This window comes from Peromyscus maniculatus, chromosome 1, assembly GCF_049852395.1.
Source record: "Peromyscus maniculatus bairdii isolate BWxNUB_F1_BW_parent chromosome 1, HU_Pman_BW_mat_3.1, whole genome shotgun sequence".
In the NCBI taxonomy this organism is placed as follows: Eukaryota; Metazoa; Chordata; class Mammalia; order Rodentia; family Cricetidae; genus Peromyscus; species Peromyscus maniculatus.
In genome coordinates this window covers 196,931,267-196,954,562 of record NC_134852.1, presented here as the reverse complement: position 1 = coordinate 196,954,562, position 23,296 = coordinate 196,931,267, and the positions used below count along the sequence as shown (strand labels likewise).

Below are 23,296 nucleotides of genomic sequence, written 5' to 3'. Positions count from 1 at the left end.
ATTCTGTGTGCCTCCCTTGGTGGTTCTGTGCTCCAGACTCCCCTCCCTTCTAGCTGCATCGAAATCATATGGTAGAGAGAATGTGGCCTTTATTGTTTCATAAACCCAGGTTCAAACCTCATTCTGCTGTTCACTGTCTTCTTGGGCATAGAATCCAACTTTTCTGACTATTTTCTCCACTATTAATTCAGGACATAAAGTAGAAATAGTAATGCCTGTGCCTGTCAGGCATTCAGAAGAGTGTGTTGCCTCTCCAGTGGGCCCATCCATGCCGCTGCCATTCTCCAGCGAGGGCCTGCTTTCTCCATTCTGCCTCTTAAAGAGACTGGATTCTCCTGGCTCATTTACTCCGGATATGGACAAACTCTTTTTCACTTTAGTTAACTGTTATGAAGTTGGGATTTTTCAAAAGGAACCCAATTAAATGAGAGCAAAATCTCAAATGAAGACGTGAATCAAACCATGTTAGGGAGAGTTTATGCAGCAGGCGTTTGTAGTCCTGAGGCGCTGAGTGCTGCTCTCAGGTCAGCTTAGCTGGTCCAGCCTCTTGATCATGAGGCTTCAGCTCTTCCTCATCCTCATCCCTTTCGTTCCGCCGGAAACAGCTGTGATCTGATTGCTAGGGCTGTGCCTGTCTATGAATGTCAGTGTCTCCTCTTCTACCCCGATTTGCTGTGCATTGATGCTCAGCCCTGGCTGCTTCTCTGAATCACGTTAGAACATCTGTTCAAATGTCGATTCCGGTGGCCTGTCTCTCTCTGGACCTTCTGTTTCCTGGCCTCTTGTAGGAATAGTGAACCATGGTCTTCAGCTGTAGCTCATCATTATCCTAGGAACACCTTGATCCGAGAATTCCACGCGTTCTCATGTGACAACGTGACGCCCTCTTGAGTCCGTACGGGCTCGTTCCCCTGCCCCACAGAGACTGGTGCCACTTTAGAAAACTGCTCCCTGTCTGCTGGTGGCTGCAGAGTCACTGCAGTTGTGTCGCTTTCCCGTTCTTCCGACGGGGGCCCAGCCTGTGCTCAGCTTCATGCTCTTGCCAAGCTGGCTCTGCTCAGATGCCAGGTGAAGAGTTCTTTCTCTGTCAGTTCTTGTTCACCCGGTTCCCTGGATGACTGCTCTCAGGGTGTGGAAATGTTTCAATGCTCTTAGCGATCGAGTGACATTTGATGTGAAATCTTCTCTCGTGGCTAGCCACAGTGAGAGGGAGAGACAGGATCTCTCTCTCTCTCTCTCTCTCTCTCTCTCTCTCTCTCTCTCTCTCTCTCTCTCTCTCCTTCCAGTTTTCAAATATTTTCCTGTGTGGCTTTACATAAGACCCCAACTTTTTTTCTAGGAGACCCAGGGTTTGAATTTTTCTTTTATGCAAAACTCTAGCACTGTTTTTTTGTTTGTTTGTTTGTTTGTTTTTTGGCTTGTTTTGTTTTGGTTATACGTATCCTCAAAAAGCCAGCAAAGTGTTTCCCACTTGGGGTACTTAGTATTTTGTGCCTCTGTCTCAAAGCTGGCCCATGACAATTACATGTTCGTTCCAGTGGGCCAGCCACGAGGGAAAGACAGGCTGAAGGGAGACCCTAAGGTCTTCTCACTTCCAGTTCCAGATGGGACAACAGTTGTTCTAGGGAGCCTGATTCTAGTTTGTCCAGGGTAGGCTCTGGATGAAATAGACTCTAAACCTTGACTCACTTAGCTTTGTGAAGATGAATTGATATTGTAGCTTTGCATACAGAAGCTTATAACTTCTCCAAACTCACTTTCCTTAACTTGAAATTGGTATAATAGAACTTCTTCATAGAACTGCTAAATGTTAAACTAGTGAACACTTGTAAAGCACTTAAAATACTATCTATTATATAACAAGTCATCAGTAAATGAAGTTGACTTTTTTTTTTGAGTCAGGGTTTTATGTAGCCCAGGCTGGCCTTGAACTTGCTTATGTAAGATGAGGATGATCTTGAATTCCTGATCCTCCTGCCTGTAATTTCCAAATACACACCTGGCCAGGTTGTGTTATTTTACTATTTGAGCTGTCTATGTAGACACCATGATAACTCTTCAAATAGAGTGCATCACTTGGTCCTCACAGCTCACAATGTTAACTTAAAAACAGGCTGGGCATGGTGGTGCACGCCTTTGACCCCAGCACTCGGGAGGCAGAGGCAGGTGGATCTCTGTGAGTTCTAGGCCAGCCTGGTCTACAGAGTGAGTTCCAGGACAGCCAGGGCTACACAGAGAAACCCTGTCTCAAAACACCAAACCAACCAAACAACAACAACAACAAAACAAAAATAAACAAAATACTCCCATATTACTCAGGCAGTGGCTTTCTGGATTCTAGTTTAACATAGACTATATTTTTTCTAAAGAAAGGGCAAGTCGGGCACAGGAGACTTCCCTTATGGGTCTGGAGAACAAGGAAAACAGACAAGCAGATTCAGACTTGGGCTGGGAAGCCTGCATGGTAGTAGATACTGGCAAAGATGTCTGTCCTCTGTATACTGTCATGTAACTAAGTTCTTTTCCTTTGTAGGTTTCACAAGCTAATCTGGGGAAGCTTTGGCAATGGGCTTCTGGAAAACTCTGGGGTTATTGCTGGTGGTGGAGACAATGGCATGCTTACTTTGTACAATGTGACCCACATCCTTTCTTCAGGAAAGGAGCCCTTGATTGCCCAGAGACAGAAACACACAGGGGCCGTCAGGGCCTTGGACTTTAATCCTTTCCAGGTACTGTGTCTCAGTTGATCTGATCGAGCACGGCACGGCATTCTGAATGGGAGTGTTCTCTTGTGGCTTCTAGGCTGTAGCTCTGAACCCTTCCAGGCTGCGATGGGGGAGGCTCTGGGTTTCCCAAGTGTGGCTCTCCTCCCTCTCTCTTTCTGAGATGGGAGGGCGTCTTTAGAAATATCTTTTATATTTATATTTATATCCACACAGGGCAATCTCCTGGCTTCAGGAGCCAGTGATTCTGAAATCTTCATTTGGGATTTGAACAACCTGAGTGTTCCAATGACCCCTGGATCCAAGTCACAGGTGAGGAGGCTCCCTCCAGCCTGGGGCTGCCATTTAGTGTGTGCAGCTGGTTTTCCCAGGTGAAGTTTTGAATTCTGGAGCCGGCAGAGTACCAGAGATTTCAGGCTTTACCACTGGAGGGCAATAAAACTCCACAGACTGACACTCTACTAGCCACCCAAGAGTCAGGAGAGGGGGGGTGCCTAGTACTTGGTTCATGGTGGTTGTTAGCTGTTCAAAGAATTTCTGGAAGGAAGTGAAGGGCAGGGGGATCAAAAGACACCAAGAAAGGCAAGGCGTGATATTTATCACAGTTGAGGGGACAGGGCTGGGTAGGTCCTGTGCTCAGTAGGGATGGAGCCAGAGTGCAACCCTGGACACATCACCATCCTTTTTGTGGGCGGGGGGGGGGGAAGAGCGGCCTCTCTGTGTGGCTCTTGGGTCTGGCAGGGCTCTGGGTAGGGCTCTCTGTCAGTCTGTAGCTTGGCTTATCTTTTTACTTTTCCCTGTCTTGTACTTTATTATGAAGCAATCGTGAGTCGGCTAGCACTCGGTACCCCAAAAGTTCTCTTTCTGCTTCCCTTTTCTGGGGCTCTTCGTATCTGTTTTCCTTTCTCAGATTTCCCCCCCTCTCCTTCTCTGTCCTAGAGAGGGGGGTTATTTTTTAATCTTGACTCTATACTTTTAAGAGAACTCAGGTGTGATGCTAAACCCAGGTATACCAGCTGTTACCTCCCACTTCCATACCAATATTTTTTCTAAAAAATAAATTTATTTATTTTACATCCCATCCACAGTTTCCCCTCCCTCCTCACTTCCCAGTACCTGCCCCCACCCCACTCTCTGTTCCTATCTCTCCCCACCCACCACCGCCACCAATCCACTCCTCCTCCATTTCTGTTTAGGAAAGGGCAGGTCTCCCATGAGTATCAATAAAACATGGCATATCAAGTTGCAGTGAGACTAAGCACCTCCCCATGTAGTAAGGCTGGGCAAGGGGACCCAGCATGTAGAAGATTACAAACAGATCCTTATCTATCACCGACCCAAAAACGCAAGTCCAAGTGATCAAATCCAGATACACTGAACCTGATAGAAGAGAAAGTGGAAATCATCTCAAACACATTAGCACAGGAGACCACTTCCTGAACAGAACACCAATAGCACAGGCACTAAGATCGACAATTAATAAATGGGACCTCGTGATATTGAAAAGTTTCTGTAAGACGAAGAAAGGATAGTATCACTAGAACAAAATGGCAGCCTACAGAATGGGGAAAGAGTACTGTACCAATATTTTAAAGCATCTTTCTGGGAAAATGTACCTCAGCTCTGAGCCTGTCTTAGTGGGGGGAACCTCTTGCCTCCTTGGGGCTTGGTGTGGGCTGTAGAGAGGAGTAGAATGGTGGATGTCACTTAATCAGGTTATGACAGCTGTCGTTTTTACTATCTTACCCCAGACACCCCCAGAAGACATCAAAGCACTGTCTTGGAACCGCCAAGTCCAGCACATCCTGTCTTCTGCTCACCCCAGTGGCAAGGCAGTTGTGTGGGATCTCAGGAAGAATGAGCCCATCATCAAAGTCAGTGACCACAGCAGCAGGGTGAGGAGGAGGCCAGAGCACAGGCCTGAACTCTGGCTTCTCTCTGTTGGAGCTGCTCTCGCCCAAGTCAGGGATCCATTCTCAAGTGTTGGGAGTGAGGATTCAGCCCCATGGCAGAGATCCTATTAGAGTGAATGCTTGGGAAGCTAACCAGCTGATCTAGATTCTTTTTTTTTTTTTTTTTTTTTTTTTTGGTTTTTTCGAGACAGGGTTTCCCTGTGTAGCTTTGCGCCTTTCCTGGAGCTCACTTGGTAGCCCAGGCTGGCCTCGAACTCACAGAGATCGGCCTGGCTCTGCCTCCCGAGTGCTGGGATTAAAGGCGTGCGCCACCACGCCCGGCGTTGATCTAGATTCTTATAGCATGCCTTGCTTGCTCATAGTCATTACTTATCCCCTGATGGCTGGGTTGTTCCCATCCAGATAGAAGAGACCAAAGGTAGCCTCGGAGTAGTCTGATTCCAGCTGAGCAGAAGGGATGCATAGTCTGAGAAGTTAGGTTCTACCGCCCATCAGGATCTCCTTTGCCCACAGATGAACTGCTCAGGCCTGGCTTGGCACCCGGACATAGCCACCCAGTTAGTGTTGTGCTCAGAAGATGACCGGCTCCCGGTGATCCAGCTGTGGGACCTGCGCTTTGCTTCCTCACCCCTGATGGTGTTGGAGAACCACAGCAGGTAGCGTGTCAAACCCATCCGCACATTCAGCCTCATTTTAGCTGCTAATATCGTCCACGTCTTCCAAGCCATTGCAGAGAGCACAGCCAATACTAGCTTTCTCTCTAAGAGGAGTTCCTTTGGAGTCTGGACCTATGGAGAAGAGCCTGGAATTCCATATTCTCCCAGGGATGGGGTCATGAGAAATATTAGAGCAAATTAACCCTTGTGTTAGTTTCTATCACTAACTACCTGAAGGAATTAACTTGTAAAGGAAAAGCTTTGTTCCCTGTTCATGATTGACTAGTATCCTTACTTTGGGGACTGTGATGTGGTAGCAAATTTTATCAGGAGTGCATAGGGACCAAAGCCATTCATCTCACGGCCAGGGAGCAGAAGAGATCTAGGAAGAGAGCATCTTCTTCAGAGCCTTCACTGTTCTATCTGTCCTGTCATTTGAGGCCTCTCTACTTCCCAGGAGCCCCTCTCTGAGGACCAGACTTTAACACATGGACTTTTGGGAGATGCTTGACATCTGAAGTACTGGGATTGAAGGCATCTGCTACCATGCCCGCCCTTAGTTAACGTCTAAGCTATAAACTATGTAGTGGTTCATGCCTCTAATCCTAGCACTCAGGAGGATTGCTGGGCATTCAAGGCCAGCCTGGGCTACATAATGAGGAGGAGGCAAAGCCTGAACACAGATGAGATCCTGTCTCATAAAACAAACAAAACCCAAAGTATAGCAATCTCCTTGGGAAAGTCCTAGGTCCTGCTCTGAGAACAGTGTTCTTTTCTCTGAGTGGGGAGCCTCCTGCAAGACATCTTAATAAGCAGCTTGGCTCCTATCTGTTCAGGAAGACCTGTCTCTGAAGCTATAGTTCTTGGGCCCACCTCAGAGGACACAATGTGTTCTTTTTTTCTTTTCTTTTTTTTTTCTTTTTTTTTTGGTTTCTCTGTGTAGCTTTGTGCCTTCCCTGGAACTCACTCTGTAGCCCAGGCTGGCCTCGAACTCACAGAGATCCGACTGCCTCTGCCTCCCAAGTGCTGGGATTAAAGGCATGTGCCACCACCACCCAGCACAATGTGTTCTAACAAGGGGCCATGGTGCCTTTATTCCTCCTTTAGTTCTCTCTCTCTCTCTCTCTCTCTCTCTCTCTCTCTCTCTCTCTCTCTCTCTCTCTCCCTTTCTCTCTTTCTCTCTTTCTCTCTCTCTCTCCCTTTCTCTCTCTCTCTCTCTCTCTCTCTCTCTCTCTCTCTCTCTCTCTCTCTCTCTGTGTTCATGCTCTCTCAGGCATACATGCATGTATACATGTAGTGTGAACATGTGTGCAGAGACCAGTGGTCAACCTCAGGTGTTCCTTAGTAGATATCTACCTGTTTGGTTTTTTTTTTTGTTTTTTGTTTTTTGTTTTTTTTTTTTTTTTTTTTGAGACAGGGTCTCTCACTGAGTCTTAAGCTCTCTAATTGGGCAAGGTCAGTTGGCAGTGAACCCCAGGAATCCTCGTGATTCTGACTGCCCGGTGCTGGGATTACATGCACTACCTTGCCGGGCTTGGTTCCATGGGCACCAGGGATCAATCTCAAGTCCTCACACCTTCATCTGACAGATACTCACTTTTCACAGCATTGTTTTCTTCTTTGAAAACTGAAGTTAGATCATCTGTTTTGAAGCTCTTATCTGTTAGATAAGAGCTGAGTCTTATCTAAGATGTATGAGGCACCTACTCAGAGCTGGCATTCAACAAACATTGGTTCTCATTTTTAGGGGGATCTTGTCAATGTCATGGAGCCAGGCTGATGCTGAACTACTGCTTAGCAGTGCCAAAGACAACCAGATCTTTTGTTGGAACCTGGCAAGCAGTGAGGTAGGCTGGTCCTTCTGCGGGCACGCTGTGATGGAGGTGTGATAGCAGAGGGATCCCGGCTGTGCTCTGAGTGGCCTAAGCCAGCCTCTCCTGGACTGTTCCTAATGGTTATGCTCTCACGGCAGGTGGTTTACAAGCTGCCCACACAGAACAGCTGGTGCTTTGATGTTCAGTGGTGCCCTCGGAACCCTCCTGTCTTCTCTGCCGTCTCCTCCGATGGCTGGATCAGTTTGTACTCTGTGATGGGTAGGAGCTGGGAGGTCCAGCACGTGAGGCAGGCCGACAAGGTTTGCAGGGCTTGGTAGAGAGTTCTGGAGGGAGGAGCTGTCTGTGTTTTAGGGAAGAAAGGACACATAGCTCAGGAAGAAATGGGAGCTATTGAGGAGAGGGAGACCAGGCTGTGGGTTTTAGAGGGATCTATCCTGCCACACTCTGAAGGAAACCGTCATCCTAACTCTTGTTATCCACTCTGAAGCTCTATTTGAGGTTTGTTATCTCATAGTGTGAGCTGACGTATCTCCCTCTCTGCTGCATATCTACTTTGTGTTACACTCCAGTGTAGACTTTAAATATAGCTTTCCAAGAGGCCCACACATCTGAGTCTCCATGCACTCTCACCCTCACCCCCATATCCTAGACTGGGGGAGTCTCTGTTTCTGCATCAAACTGGGCATCCCAAGGACTCATCCCCCAGTTGAGATTGTAGGTAGAGTTCCTCGCTGAGTTCCCCTCGATGTTGGTGACACAGGTGTCCCTTCCCTCCAGATCTCCTCTTCTTTCAGCAAGGGGCACCCTCTCCCACTGCTGCAGGTGCCTGAGCAGGCGGCTCCAGCGTCACTAATCCCGCCCTTGAAGAAGGCCCCCAGGTGGATGAGAAGGCCAGCAGGCGTTTCGTTTGCTGTAAGTGCTGGTCCTGTGCTGTGCTTGCATGCAGTGCCTCGCAGGGGCCCAGCAAGGAGCCAAGTTGGTGTCTGTCTAGCTGCACCCTCACGCAGATGCTTAATCTCACTTCTCCCTTCACCGCCAACACTCTGCAACCTGACTGACCTGCCAGTCCTGTCTAAAAGACATCTGCTGCTTTAGACCTCCTGCTTATGACAAACAGCCTGAGACTGCCCCTGAGATTTCTGTAACTCTTACATGTCTGGACTGCTGGCAAGGAACACAAGGAAGGAAAGAAAAAAACAAGTAGATTTTACCCTGTCCTTCCTCTACTCAAAAGTTTTGAGCTTCCGCTGCCTTGCAGGCTTAAGGCTGTCCATCCGTGGGGCTCCATTCCCTTCCCAGTCTCTTCTTCTGTCTCATTCTTAGGAGTCCCCTGTATTTCAGTTATCTTCCCTCCTATGTCCACTGAATCCCACAGTGGACTTTGAAGACTTCCTAATACCACTTTCTCCATGATACCTGTTCTTAATCTTAGTTAATCTCTATAGAGATTTGTACTCCTGTGATTCTATAACTATAATATAATGTGATATAATATAATATAACATATATTGTGTATCTATATCTGGAGACTCTGCTAAGTAATAGATTCTGTAAGGCTAGGAAGTGCCTTGTTGATTTTCATATCCCCAGAGCAGAGCCTTTTAAACTCCAATGTGAATAAAGGTCACTTGCAGATCTTACTAAAACTCAGGTTCTGGTTTAATGGATCTGATATAGGGCTCAAGATCCCCAGTTTTCCAGCAAGTCTCCAGATGGTATCTTGCTTCTAGTTTGAGGACCCACAGTTTGAGTAGCAAGAAGGCCCTGAAGCACCCGACACACTGCTTTAGATACTGGATTTGATCTAAGGGAAAAAGATGTGTAAGAGGGGATTCTTGTGTTTAGAGGCAGCGGTTTTACGATGAAGGTATGACTTAGGAATGTCTTTATAAAAGAAGAGGAGTGGGCACTGGGATGGAGCTCACTGGAGAGCGCTTGCTTAGCATGCCCTGGTCTTGGGTTTAAATGACTCACACCACCGCCATCAACAACAAAAATGGCAGGGGCAGTCAGGTGAAGAGTTCTTGTCATAGCTCTGTTGCTAATTAGTTAAATGACTCGAAGTCATTTAACCCCTCAGGACTTCAGTATCTTCTTTGTAAGACAGAAGTAGCAGTGCCTGCCAGCCCAGCATTCTGTAACATTGTCAAATACTATGGAAATTATAATAATTGAAATGGTTTTGTTGAGCACTAAGTTGTGCTCTAAAGTTTGTTCTGTAAGCGATATAATTATGACTGGAGAATTCACTAAGCAAGTGGGTTAGGAAGGGAAATAATGACTAGTTAGGGAGTGGGGCAGTGTGTCAGTCTTGGTAAAACACTGGAATAACTTGAGGGTTTCAAAATGACTGATGCTACTCTCACCCAGCTCCTGGTGTCCTTGTCTGGGGTGTGGCCTGGTGACTGGAGAGCTTTCCAGGTGTTTCACTGTGTGGCCAAGATTGAGACTGGTTGGAGGAAGGGTCGCTAAAGCTCTGGCTTTGTGTCATCTGCTTGATGTGAAGTGTCAGATTTGGCTGGCTAGAGGCCTCAGATGGGGTGATGTTGTAGGTAACGACCCAGAAGTGGGCAATGTGGAGCAGTCACATAAATGATCGAGAAGAAAGTTGCTGGGTAGACATGTTTGGCCCTGACTTTTTCGGGTTTTGTGCATGCCTGTGTTCTTCTGTGGTCTGTCAAACCATCATACAGTGTGGGTAGCAGCAGGGGTGTGTGAGCAACAGGCAGGCTCTAAGCCCTGGGTTGGAAGAGTGGAAAAAGACAAAGGCTAGCAAGCACTTCTAGGAATGGAGGTGTGCTCACAAAGGGTGTGGGAAGGAGAGTATCCGCATTGGAGACATTGAACAAGACCCTGGACGATAAGCTTGGCTGTGGTGGTGTGTACAGCCTGGGAGAGCACCACTGTGTCTACACTAGGTGCCTGAGGAGTGGTGGTACTAGGAGTGGGAAGTGGGAGAGTTCCATGAGGTGACATTTGAAGCTTGTGATAGTAAGATTGCTATTATAATAATTGCTATTATAACGAGGGCCCATTTGGCACTCAGTTCCTGATCCTGTTCCATCCTACCAACTTTCTGTTGGTTTCCCGTCTGTCTTGGTCACTGTTCTATTGCTGTGAACAGACACCATGACCAGGCCAACTCTTATAAAAGGAAGCATTTAATTGAGGGCTTGCTTACAGTTTCAGAGGTTTAGTTCATTATCATCAAGGTGGGGGAGCATGGCAGGATGCAGGCAGACTTGGTAGCTGAGAGATCTACATCCAGATCTGTAGGCAGCAAAAAGAGAGAAAGCCACTGGACCTGGCTTGGACCCTTGAAACCTCAAAGCCTACCCTCAGTGACACACTTCCTCCATCAAGGCCACATCTACTCCAACAAGGCCACACCTTCCAATCCTTCCCAAGTAGTGCCACTCCCTGATGACCAAGCATTCAAATATATGAGTTATTGGGGGCTATTCTCATTCAAACCACCACATTATCCAAGGCCTGTCCAACAGATAGCCTTCTCTGAAATCTTAACTTGGTGTTAGCTATTGGCTTGAAAGTATAATCTTTTCCCTTTTTTTACATTTTCTCACCAGTTTGGGGGAAAGCTGGTTACCTTTGGCCTTCCCAGCATCCCTGTCCATCAGATGCCCCAGCCTTGCCCCCGCCTTGTCTACCTCAGTCAAGTCGTCACAGACTCAGACGTCCTGGCACGGTCTGCTGTGCTGCAGGAGGCCTTGGGATCCGGAAATCTCCTGAATTATTGTCAGAGCAAGATTCAGCAAGCTTCACTGCCATGTGAAAAGATGCTCTGGCAGTTCCTGAAGGTAGGAGCCTTGAAGGCTGGCTGCTCTTCCCTAAAGATCCAGACCTCAGCCCTTGGCAACTCCACGAGATGTAGCAAGCACACTGTGACCCATTCAAGAAGCACATCCCTGACTCGGTGTTTTTATGTTCTCTGGACACAGGGTCTTTATCCTTTACCTTCACCCTTTCTAGAGGCTCAAAGGCCACTTGAAAAGATGCTATTGTTGGTGTCCTGGGTATTTTACCAGTCAAGGCAAATGCTTTCATAGTATCATGCCAAAGGAAAGATTCATTGGAGGGATTGATGAACATAAAAAGTTTTGGGGTTTGTTTGATGTAACTCAGGGCAGGTCCCTGTTGGGTCACTCCACGTCAGCACCAGGGATGTAGTCCTAGTCTTCACTCTGTCAAGTTCTAACATGGAGGAGTGTGTGCTTGTGGCAGACAGAGAACTAGCTTGTGGCAGAGTACCTGCCTAGCATGCATGAGGCTTGGAACTACAGCTCTCTCTCTCTCTCTCTCTCTCTCTCTCTCTCTCTCTCTCTCTCTCTTCCTCTCTCTCTCACACACATTCACATGTAAACACATACAAAAGCACATGTGCATACACTCACACGCATGTGCACACACACAAAATAAATAAATAAAGGTAAACTGGGATACTCAAAGCTGTCCATCTCAGGGCCACTGTGGGTTCCACTTGGCATCAGTCTCCTCAGAGAGTTTGGAGACCAGGAGCACAGCTTATCACAGGGTAGTGTCAGTGGCACTGTCCTGTGGTAAAGTCTTTCCAGTACTTGATACATCAATTCAGAGTTCTCCTTAGCTCCCCACACAGCTCAGACACAAGGAGATGACCCAGGTGGACACAGGCAGGTGTATAAGGTGTCCTGACTTAGAACTGCTCAGGCAGAAAGGCCAACAGCCAGTTTCAGAGTCCACAAAGGAATATGTCCAGTAGCCAGAGTCCATGAAGCTAAAAACAAACAAACAAACCAAAAAACCCTGACATGGTATCCATGTCGGTTATATATGGTTTGCATAGTTCAGGCCACATGCAATAACCAATCAACTACAACAGAAGTGCCTCCAGACAGCCAATGCTTTACTCTCACTGGGTTGCCAGGGTAACTGAGTTAGGAAGTCAAGGGAAGGGACAGTTCTCATGCAGAAGTGGCAAAGGGTTGTGACAATGCTGTCCACAGCCCAGCAAAAACCAGATCGGAGGAAGAAAGGTAAGAGGGAGCACCGGTGTTGTGAGGGTACTTTTGATGGCATGTGGAACTGTATTTGAGGGTACACTCATACCGATGTCCACCATGGCATAGGAGAAGGGTCATTCACATTCATGTAATGGAAATGTTTCTGCGTTTTCCGGTTCCTTAGGTGACCTTAGAGCGTGACTCTAGGCTGCAATTCCTCAGGCTGTTAGGGTTCAGCAAAGATGAGTTCCAGAAGAAGGTAAGCTTTTCACGTCTGAAACACGCTTGCCTTAGAGAGCAAATAGCCCTGCTGGAGGAAACTGCCCCAGGTCACCCGGCCATCATTTACCACAGATGTGTATTTTACCCCCTGGAATTAGGACTTCTCCAGAAAAGTGGGTGAAGGATCTTGGAGAGTATAGGTGTGGTGCATGGTTGGGGTGACGTAAGACTTGGGGGAGCCTGCACTGGGAGACTGGTATTCATAAGGCTCTCCTCACAGGTGGACACATGCTTGAAGAAGGACTTGAAGTTAGGGGGAAGCCCTCGACTTGAGGCAGTTGACCTCAAAAGTGAGAGACCACACCCCTTTTGCCACCAGGTATGGTAGGAGGCCAGGCCACCTGACTTGAGTTATTGCACGGGAGACCTGCTGTTTAGGGACCGTTCTCCCCGTTGGCCCTTTACCTGTTCTCGGTAGACTTCTGGAGGCGTCGCTGCTCTCTTGGAGCCAGAGTGGGACATGGAGTCCACAGGGCACTCCCCAAAGCCACCTGCGCATTCTTTTCGTTTTGTGAGCTCGGGCCCAAATAGTAGAGCTTCGTTTGAGAGCATGAGCTCTCTTTTCTGGTTTTGGTTCCTACGCAGTCACATCTGTCCTTCTGTGGACAGGCCTCCAAACACACCACTGAGGAAGCCTCTGCATCCTCGGCCTTCTTTGATGAGCTGGTTCCTCAGAACATGACTCCATGGGAGATCCCCACCACAGAAGGTACCTGGCCCCGGGGAAGCAGGTGACCCAGAGTTTTTGGTTTTAAGAGTCCCTATTATCTCATGCCTCCCACCTAAAATCTCAACTCTGGGTGGGCCTTTTAGTGCTCTCTCTAGTCAGAGTCTAAAATGGGTGCTGCCTACAGATGGCCTCTGCTACGGTCCTTTTTCTATCCCTTAGTCTTCCTGTTAAAAGGACTGTGACCTTGCCCATGCTGAGCAAGCATACATCATGCCTGAGATTCTGCACACAAGGCCCTCTCTCTTTGAGTCCTAGAAAGTTAGAAAGTTACAGTTGGACCACGGCACCCTGGGACACCACATTTTGTTGCCCAGAAATGAAATGTGGGAGTTTTGTGGAACCAGGCAGGCTGAATTAGAGATAGAGTTTGCAGACAGGCCTCCAAGCACACCCTGGAGGAAGCCTTCACATCCTCAGCCTTCTCTGAAAAGTTGGAACCAAAGGGGGAAGGTGATGTGGTGTCTTAGGGACAAGACGTGAACGTACGAGGGCTGGCTGACGGGGTGGGGGCGCCCCTGTGTGCAGACACTGATGGACTCCTGAGTCAGGCCCTGCTGCTGGGGGAGCTGCGGCCTGCTGTGGAGCTGTGTCTGAGGGAAGAGCGCTTTGCTGATGCCATCATCCTGGCTCAGGCTGGGGGTGCGGAGCTGCTGAGGTGGACACAAGAACATTACTTGGCCAAGAGGAGAACCAAAATCTCTCCGGTACTGTCCATCATGCAGGAGAAGAAGGGAGGGGGATTACCTGGGTCTGGACAGGCAGAGGCCATCCATGCCTTGGGACTGGTGTTCAGAACCCACCTGTGTCCCTGCTCTAAGGACCTCTACTTCATGGCTAGCCCTGTTGAGTGTTCTGACATGAGTGGCTTTATTGGAACCTCCCTGTGTGTGACACCGACTGACTGTGCTGGATGGAAGGCTGAGGGTCTCTTTCCCTTTCTGCCCAGTACAGCTTCTAGCCTGTGTTGTAAAGAAGAATTGGAAAGACCTAGTATGTGCCTGCAGCCTGAAGAACTGGAGAGAGGCACTGGCTTTGCTGCTGACATATTCAGAGCCAGAGAAGTTCCCTGAGCTCTGTGGTAGGTGTGACTCCAGCACGTCAACAGACTTATAGAGGAGGAGACAAAGAGTCAGCCGGGACTCTGGGAGGCAGGGCTCGCCAGGAGGCAGGGACTATAGTAGCTCACATGTTCTCCTATTCCTCTGTGTCACATCTTGTGGCAAGTTCTTTGCCTTTCTCTAGAGAGCAAGGTCAGTCTGAGTTAGCTTTTCTTTAAAAGAGTTCTTTTTTTATCTTTATTTATGTATATGAGTATTTTGCTTGCATGTATATAAGTGAATGAACCATGTGAATGCCTGGCCCCCGGGGAAGGCAGAAATAGATTTCCTGGAACTGGAGTTGTAGAGAGCTGTGAGCTGCTGTGTGGGCTCTGGAAATTGAACCTTCACCCTCGAGAAGAGCAGTGTGTGCTCTTCACCACGGAGCGATTGTACACTCTTGTGTCAGAGCTCACGCTAGTCCACTTGTTTCCAAATACGAGAAGGAAGAGCAGCGCAGGGAAGCTGTGCTGTCAATCAAATCTGCATCTCTCCACAGACGTGCTGGGAACTCGGCTGGAGCAGGAGGGAGGCAGGGCACTCACTTCTGAGGCCAGACTCTGCTTTGTGTGCTCAGGAAGTGTGGATCGGCTGGTGGAAAGCTGGGCAAAATGCCAGCCAGCCTCGTGCCCCGTGGCTCTGCAGGTACCTCTTCCCTGCCCAGCTCCGGCCACTCCCCTCTTCCCTGCCGAGTTCCGGCCACTCCAGGTGCTAGGGAGGAGCAGAGAGCCCTCAGTGTCTGATGCCTTCTCCCAAGGATGAAATGATCACCTTATTCCCTCAGGATGCGAGCTTGGGTATGAGCTTTCATAAAATTTTCCCATCCAAGGATTCATCATACAAGTCAATTTAATATTTGATTAATAGTTTCTGTGAAACATGCTATGGATCTAAACTCTATCAGGTGCTCTGTGGGTAAGCAGAGAAGGTAAAGTCACAGACGTGTGAGGAGACCGGGTCTCATGAGACGAAAGTATAGCAGAGTCTGGTTGACGACATACTATCAAGAAGGGACAGAAAGTACCGAGAGGAGACAGAGATGCATAAGAACCCAAGGCCTGGATGCAGCCCATTGATCCCAGCCTTAACAGCCTAGGAGTGAGGCCTCCTCTATCATGTCTCTGACATGTGACTGTCTGTTGCCTTCACCATGGTGTGTCCAGGTGCCCTCGTTTCCATGGTATGGTGTTCCTGGGTGAGCCACCTGGACACAGCAAGATATGCTTGGAAGAGGTTGATCACCTTCATCCTTGTCCCTACAGGACCTGATGGAGAAGGTGATGGTCCTTAGCAGGAGCTTGGAACTACTGCAGGGTTCTGACAAGATGAGCCCAGGTCCTGCCACAGTCTACAGGCTCACCCAGTACGCCAATCTCCTGGCAGCCCAGGGCAGCCTGGCCATTGCCATGAGCTTCCTACCCAGTGACTGCATCCAGGTGAGGGTGGCCATGATAAAGACCAAATCATCTTATTCCTTGATCTGACACTGAGCATATCCATGTTTTAGGCACTATACTAATGCTGTAGTGCCTGGGAGAAATAAGATCCCTTAGGCAGCTCCCAGTCTGTTAGGAGAGACCGTATCAGTAATTTCCAGTGTCGTAACAGAGGATTGCACTAAGCACGTCAGGGAAGAGGCTGGTTTTTCTGGAGAAGTGAAGGAAGACTTTCCAGTGCTTAAAACAGTTGGACTGGACCTTCAAAGAGAAGGGCATGTAGGGCACTCCCAGAGGGGAGAACAGCCAGGAGTGGGGGGCATGCAAGTGTTTGGCAGGGACTAGAGAACTGTGGGTCTCTTCAGGTTACTGAGGAACATAGACAGTAATCCAAAGCTTGTTTGCAAGACGCTCGCCTGTTCTAGCTTTCTAACGGCTCTTCCATATTACAACTCCAGCCAGCGGTTCAGCAGCTGAGAGATCGGCTTTTTCACGCCCAAGGTTCCGCCGTCTTGGGCCAACAGGCTCCCCCTTTTCCTTTTCCCCGGGTTGCTGTAGGAACTGCCCTCCACCCCAAAGAGAAGTTATCCTACAGAATGGGATCCCAGCCTCCTGACCAGGTGAGAGCTTGTCTGTTCATTCATTTATTCATCCATTCAAACATATTTATGGACCAGCCATGGTTGTAGACATTGGAATATTTTAGTAAACAAAACAAGATAGAAATTCATAGCTTCATAGAGCCATACTAGATTCAGTTATTTTTTAATAACTGTTTATTGAACAAACACTAGGCTCTTAGAACATAAGGGACACAAATATAATCTTTGCCCTCACATAGTTCATCTAGTGGAAAGCTAAGGTTGTCTTAGTCAGGGTTTCAATTGCTGTGAAGAGACACTATGATCACGGCAACTCTTACAAAGAAAAACATTTCATTGTGGTGGCTGCTTACAGTTCAGAGGTTTAGTCCATTATCACTGTGGTGGGACAGGCAGACATGGTGCTGGAGAAGGAGCTGAGAGTCCTACATCTGAGTCCACAGGCAACAGGAAGTGAACTGTGTACCAACCACACTGAGTATAGCTTGAGCAAAGGAGACCTCAAAGCCCACCCCCACAGTGACACACTTCCTCCAACAAGGCCACACCTACTCCAACAAAGCCACACCTCCTAATAATGCCATTCCCTTTGGGGGCCATTTTCTTTCAAACCACCACTATGTAGACCAGACTGGTCTTAAACTCACAGAGATTCACCAGCTTCTTCCTACTGAGTACTAGGCCTGCACCACAATACTGAACTTGAAAAAGAGATTTCTTTTTGTTGTTGGTGGTGCTTGGTTTTGGTTTTGTTTTGTTTTGTTTTGTTTTCGAGACAGGGTTTCTCTGTGTAGCCCTGGCTGTCCTGGAACTTGCTCTGTAGACCAGGCTGGTCTTGAACTCAGAGATCCACCTGCCTCTGCCTCCTAGTGCTGGGATTAAAGAGATGTACCACCACCACCTGGCCCCTGAAAAAGAGATTGATTGTGAATGTATTATAGTGTGTGTGTGTGTGTGTGTGTGTGTGTGTGTGCGTGTGTACATATGTGGGCGTGCGTGTGTGCCATGGTGCATATGCAGAAGTCAGAGGACAAACTGTGGGAACCAGTTCTCTCCTTCCACCATGTGTAACAAGCCATCTCACCAGCCTTGATTGGCTGCTCTGGATCACGTTATTTAGACAAGGGAGGGGCACTTTAGGGCTGTTTCAGGCACGGGGGCAGATGTGCAAAGCGGAGGAAACAACGGCCTTTGGAGGAACTGCTAAAACGTCAGTGGGTTGTGGTCTTGGGATTGGGTTAAATAAAGGAATACCAGATGGGAAGTAGAAGGCCGAGAATCTGGCATTTGTACTGAAGAACTTAGGCTTGACCCCGGTGTTGGAAGAATTGGCCACACCACACCAGCTCCCTGACCTTTTTCTCTCTTCACAGGTCCCAGCTCCATCTGCAAGGCCAAGGGCCACAGCTCAGCCATCATTAGTGATGCCCTTCATACCCTCCCAGCCCAGCCCTTCTCAGGGCTCACAGACACAGTCTACAGGTGACTACAGGGTACCTGGGCCCCAGGCAACCCTGCCTCTGCATTTGGGCCCTGGTGAGTAAGGGAAGTCTATTCTGGTGAAGTACCAAGGTCTCAGGAGAGACAGACATACTGCCTCCCCAGTACATGCTGACAATGCCTAGAGAGAACATTGTTTTGTTTGGGGACAGAGTCTCTTGTAGCCCAGGCTAGCCTCGAACTTGCTGTGTAGCCAAGGATGACCTTAAACTAACCTTCCTGCCTCTACCTCCAAGTGCTGGAACTACAGGGGTATATCCAGCTTGTTTTGTCTTTTTAATAACTTTTTGCAATTCTTTTTTGGGAAAATTGCTTTGAGATTGAAGTCTGAATTCCTAATAGTGTCTTTTACTGAATCCCCCCTTATATTCTCTCTCTCTCCCTCTGTCTCTCTCTGTCTCTGTCTCTCCCTCTCTCTCTGTCTCTCTCCATCTCTCCCCCTCTGTCTCTTGTCCGTCCCCCGTCCCCGTCCCCCTCCCCCCCCCCTCTGGTTAATGACTTGGTAATTTTGACAGTATACCGAAGTAACGATGTCAGTCATTTCAATTCACTATGATTATTTTGAGGGTCAAATAAGGACAACAGTTAAAAAGTACTTGGAAAATTGTAGATTTCTCTCTGCATGTGCTAATCATTCCTTGTTATTATCAGGTGTGGGTTTACAAGTGGTTTTTGGGGGGGGGGTTGGACTCCCGCTTGGTTGCAAACTCTTGGTCTCCAAAGATCTCGTCTCAGCCTCCCAGGTGTCACGCAGGTGTGACACCACACTCCCTCTTTTATTTTTGTGTTGCTGATTTGTTCCTGCGTGATGGCCTGAGTCTCTCCCCAGATGAAGTTAATGATAAAGTACCGGTTTCTCTTCTCCTTCAGCTTTACCTCAGCCGCAGCTCTTAGGACAGAGTGCTCGCGCTGCAAACCCGGTTGGCTTCTCTGGAACATGGCCTCTTCCCGGTCCCTGTCCACCCACGGCATCCCCAGACGCCATGCAGCCTGGCTGTCCCCTGCTGCCTCAGACTCCCAGGCTGCTCCCTCTGGCTCCTATGGGACCACCAGGTCCCAACCCTCTGAGCTCCCCGCCCTCAGGCTCTCCTGTCACTTTTCCTGTGGCTGGCCCTCCTGGAGGGCCAGGGGCTCCATGCTCCAGGACCCTCCCAAGCACTGGCATCTGGACTCCCCATCCAGGTCAGTCTTCTTTCCATGGCTTCTTCTTGGGGGTCATTGCCTCACTCCCCCATTCCCACGACTACTTTGGGAGTCTTTTTTCTGCCAAGACCTTTTGTCAGCTAGAGTATGACCGATCTACAGAGGGAAGTATGGCCAACTCTAACCAAAATAATTTTCCCAGCTTTTAAACGCTTCCAAGGTCCTTGACCATGTCCTTAGAACCCCCATTTTTTTATGTTCTTTAGGACCCCAGGATGCCTGGCAAGCTGCTCCAGCCACTTGGGAAACGCTCCCGAGGAGAAAGGTCATGCACCTTTCCCTGCCCGGTGATCCACTCTTTAGTCCTTTAAGAATTATTCAGCCCTGCCCTGCTCTGAGTTAGTCTCTGCCTCTTCCTCCTGCACACATCTTTCTGTTTCCCAGTTCCCTGCTCGCCGCCGTTTCTTGTTCAAACTCAGAGCCTGTAGCATCTCACAGTTCACTCCTATGCTTTTCTTCATCTCCTCAGCTGCCAGAGACATTTATACCTCCAGCACCGATCACAGCTCCAGTTATGAGCCTCGGCCCTGAGCCAGGACAGACCCTGCCGCCACAGCCCCAAGTCTCTAGTGTGAGCTGGTCTCCTCCCGGAGCCCCAAGAGAAGGCAGCCTGCAGGTGACCAGAACAGTGAGTCCCCTGGGAGGCTTTCCAGTCCTGTGTGGGCAAGAAAAGTGAGATCATAGAGACTGGATTCCTTGCTCAAGGTAGAAGTAATCCTTGAGCCTGAGCTGAGGATGTCCTTCCTGCAGAGGAGGGGGGTGAGGGGTGGGAGTGGGGGTGGGGTAGCTTGGCCTTGATGGGAAGCGTGACCTCGAGTCACAGGTGACTGAGCCTTAGGGAGGCCGTGCGGACAGACGGACAGTTCTTCCTCACTGCTCCTCATTAACAACTGCAGCAGCTGCCTCCTGAGAAGCCGGGAAGGAAGGAGCTGCCCCCAGAACATCAGTGCCTGAAGGACAGCTTCGAGGCACTTCTCCAGCGCTGTTCTCTGTCTGCCACTGACCTAGTAGGTCTGACCCTCCCCCCAGTGCCCCCCACATCCTCGGAAGGCTGCTAGTGCCTCGGGTGGAGACCAGCTGCTCCCTTACTGTCCCGCACACATTGACTGTGTCTGCACGTCCTTGATGTCCAAATGAAGTGGGGAGGGCCTGGAGTCTAAGTCCCACTTCTCAAGAGCAGGACCAAAGAGCATGGGGATTCGCAGGGGCAAGGCCTTTAGCAAAGGGGGCGTTGGCAGAAGAAAGCTCCCTGGCTAGCTGTGTCGGCCACCCGGGCAAGTCTCTTGCCATCTTTGGGCCTCCACTTTGTGAAATGCAGGAAATGGCACTGAGCCGTGCTAGCTGGTATATCTCAGGGGTGTTTGTAGTGCTGTACAGTGTGAGCCTCAGGGGTGGGGTCAGGATCCATTTTCCTCCCTGCAGAAAACAAAAAGGAAGCTGGAGGAGGCGGCCCAACGTCTAGAATGTCTATATGAAAAACTTTGTGAGGGGTCGGTGAGTACCTGACTGACGACGGCCTCTGCCTGGCGCCTGTCCACTGCCAGCCACAGTCAGAGAGGCCCAGAGTCCCTTCCTCCCAGTCTCAGAGCCAGCAACCTGCCCGCTTGTCCTTTCTCTGCTGTCAGGGTCCGGGCTGGGCTGGCCTCACCTAATCTCAGGGTCAATCCCTCCACAGCTCTCACCCCACGTCCTGGCTGGGCTCCACCAAGTTGCCCGATGTGTGGATGCAGGCGGCTTTGAGCAGGGCCTTGCGGTGCATGCCCAGGTGGCGGCCTGCAGCAGCTTCAGCGAGGTGTCCAGCTTCATGCCTGTCCTGAAGGCTGTCCTCACCATCGCTCACAAGCTGCAGGGCTAAGCCGGGCAGCCTCTTCCTCCAGGAGGCCTTTCTGATGTCGCTCACCTCCGCGTGCAGAGCGGGAGGTTTTCAATAGGTTGTGTTTATTTCTCCCAGTATTTCCCCTTGCTGCCGGCTAGGCATGCTGGGGCTTGGCTCCACACCGGCTGAGTGCCTGTTTCCTCCCTCTTTGTGCCTGCCCACCTGGGCTTTCCTAGGGTGCTTTCAGCCTGGGAGGTGGAGCGCAGAGTCCGGTCTTCCTTTCCCTAAGCTGGAAGTCCTACAGGGTCTGCACCAGAATGTCTCACCCAGAGATATTCTGTTCAGACGGTTCAGAGAGGGTCAAGAGTCTGTCATCGGTTCAGTCTGCCTCTGCCATGACTCATCTTGTGAGTCTTGTTCTTTCTCTTCTGGAGCTGGAGTCCAACTGTCCTGTCCCCCCTGCCTCTGTCTTCATATTTTAAGGTCAATTTTATTGTAGCCCCAGGGAGTTGGTTGATGGCCACTTTTTCAACAAGTCATGGACATGAGGATTGGGTGTGGGTGTTGAGCAAAATCAAGAGAGGAAACTGGACCTTTAAAAAATGAAAACTTCTCATGTATTAGCATTACTCAGGGTGGGCTGTACCTCATGTGTTAGCATTACTCAGGGCGGGCTGTATCTCGTGTGTTAGCATTACTCAGGGCGGGCTGTATCTCGTGTGTTAGCATTACTCAGGGCGGGCTGTATTAGGTGGCCAGTGGAAGAATGAAGTGCCTTTGTTTAGAGTATGAGGTAGAAGCCTGTAGAGCAGCAGTTCTCAACCTGTGGGTCATGACCCCTTTGGGGGGTCAAACAAACCTTTCACAAGGATCGCCTAAGACATGGGAAAACACAGATATTTATATTACAATCCATAACAGTAGCAAAATTGCAGTTATAAAGTAGCAATGACATAATTTTGTGGCTGGGGGTCACACTGAGGAACTCTATTAAAGGGTCACAGCATTAGGAAGGTTAAGAACACTGCTGTAGAGAATGACCTTTGACACTGCCCACCCAGGCTTGAGCCTGGCCCTAGGCCTTACACTATCCAGTCTGCGATTTTTAAGCCCGACTCTGGAATCAGAGCCCGGCTTCTCATGGATCCAGGGCCCTTCTTTCCCTCAGCTGCCTATGTCTCTGAACTGCTTTCTCTGGCTGTATTTCCATGCTGACCTCTTAAACAGTGCAATAAAGTGACTTGCTTTCCAAAGTCGTTTCCCAATCCTTGTCTCCTCTGGATCCTACTTTGCTGATGCTTCCCTTTCAAGAACAGAGAAGTCGTGCTTCCTCTACTATATAGGAAGGCAGGAGGAGAGGTCTGGGGAGAGATAAGAATAAAATATTGAGGAAAAGAACATAAAAAATATGTGTATGAGTGGTTAGCCTGCATGTGTGAGTGTGTTCTATGTTTAGTACTTAGTGCCTACAAAGGCCAGAAGAGGCGCCTAGTGGGTGCTGGGAACTGAATCCATGTCTTTGGAAGAGCAGCCATCTCTCCAGCCCAAGAAAATGATTTTCTAAAGCATAGACCCATGGACTCGGGCAGCAAGCTTTTCCTTGCAGCGTATGTAGCTACACTGCTCGGTGTGTGTGTGTGTGTCCCTGTCTGTCTGTCTGTCTGTCTGCATCTGTGCCTGACAGCTAGCTGCAGGGTTTCCCCCACACCACTTCAGGGCTGAGCTCAGCTGCACAAAGGGCCTGGGTGTGGAGCCAGGGGGAACCGGCCCTAACCCTGTTGTCGACCCCATCATGTCTGCAGGCTAGATGCGTGTGTTTGGGGGGAGGGATTGTTAGGCAGTATTTGTTTGTAAAGCCACTTGCTCTTCAGATAATACTTGTGCTAACTTCTATTGATGAAGCAGTGTGAGCCCCAGCAAAGTCCTTTCCCAAAGTGTCTTTGAAGCCAAGAGCCCATTGAAGGGAAGAAAGGCCGGGAGAGGGGATTAGTTTGTTCAGCAGCTGTGAATTTCAGTGGGAGGTTGATGAACTCTGAAGTCTTTGTTTAAATTAAAGGGGGGGGGGGGCGGCTGCTGGAGCGAGAGCCCCACTTGGGGCCCTGAACTAACACAAGGAGAAGTCTGAGCCGCAGGGAGCTGTGTACTGACTGTGGAGACTTTTCCCAAACACTCTCGGAAAAGGTGTTGTGTGGAGAGAAAGGGCGGGCGGAGTGGCGGATTAACATGTGAAATGAAGTTTTCATTGACTCCGGCGGGGGTAGAAGGCTGTTTTAATGGCATTTTGTTCCCCCTATTTTCTCTTCTGGAGCTCTTTAGAGATATTGTTTTGCTAAGACAGGCTTTCTTCCCTTTTCTTTCCAGTCTGCGGATTGCCTCTATGGGAGCCAACATAAATATTTCTCCTCCAGGAATGTGGGTTAATTAAAAGGAAACGAATGACTGGAAGCATCCAATCCAGACCGACAATAGGCGAGTGCCCCGGCCTGCCCTCCCCTCCCTCCAC

At 49.2% G+C, this 23,296-nt stretch overlaps 1 protein-coding gene across 15 annotated transcripts in view; it reads left to right on the top strand.

Annotated features, from left to right (window-relative positions):
* Sec31b (SEC31 homolog B, COPII component) overlaps nt 1-23,267 on the top strand; it is a 30,333-nt gene extending 7,066 nt beyond the window's left edge. For 3 of the 15 annotated variants that reach the window (XM_076563153.1, XM_076563162.1, XM_076563152.1), the window contains 23 exons: nt 2,534-2,729; nt 2,940-3,035; nt 4,475-4,618; nt 5,150-5,292; nt 7,040-7,139; nt 7,265-7,426; nt 7,905-8,039; nt 10,715-10,945; nt 12,312-12,386; nt 12,630-12,728; nt 12,995-13,118; nt 13,665-13,843; nt 14,091-14,217; nt 14,736-14,881; nt 15,499-15,672; nt 16,131-16,292; nt 17,648-17,810; nt 18,645-18,956; nt 19,184-19,242; nt 19,447-19,605; nt 19,874-19,984; nt 20,400-20,471; nt 20,653-20,981. In XM_076563153.1, the coding sequence (XP_076419268.1) occupies nt 2,534-2,729; nt 2,940-3,035; nt 4,475-4,618; nt 5,150-5,292; nt 7,040-7,139; nt 7,265-7,426; nt 7,905-8,039; nt 10,715-10,945; nt 12,312-12,386; nt 12,630-12,728; nt 12,995-13,118; nt 13,665-13,843; nt 14,091-14,217; nt 14,736-14,881; nt 15,499-15,672; nt 16,131-16,292; nt 17,648-17,810; nt 18,645-18,956; nt 19,184-19,242; nt 19,447-19,605; nt 19,874-19,984; nt 20,400-20,471; nt 20,653-20,832 (3,349 nt within the window). In that variant the 3' untranslated portion in view covers nt 20,833-20,981. Of the gene's footprint in view, nt 1-2,533; nt 2,730-2,939; nt 3,036-4,474; nt 4,619-5,149; nt 5,293-7,039; nt 7,140-7,264; nt 7,427-7,904; nt 8,040-10,714; nt 10,946-12,311; nt 12,387-12,629; nt 12,729-12,994; nt 13,119-13,664; nt 13,844-14,090; nt 14,218-14,735; nt 14,882-15,498; nt 15,673-16,130; nt 16,293-17,647; nt 17,811-18,644; nt 18,957-19,183; nt 19,243-19,446; nt 19,606-19,873; nt 19,985-20,399; nt 20,472-20,652; nt 22,045-23,154 lie in introns of those variants that run through there. The other 12 variants (XM_076563160.1, XM_076563159.1, XM_076563155.1 and 9 more) reach the window with 11 other exon arrangements.
* The last annotated feature ends 29 nt before the right edge of the window (nt 23,268-23,296 follow it).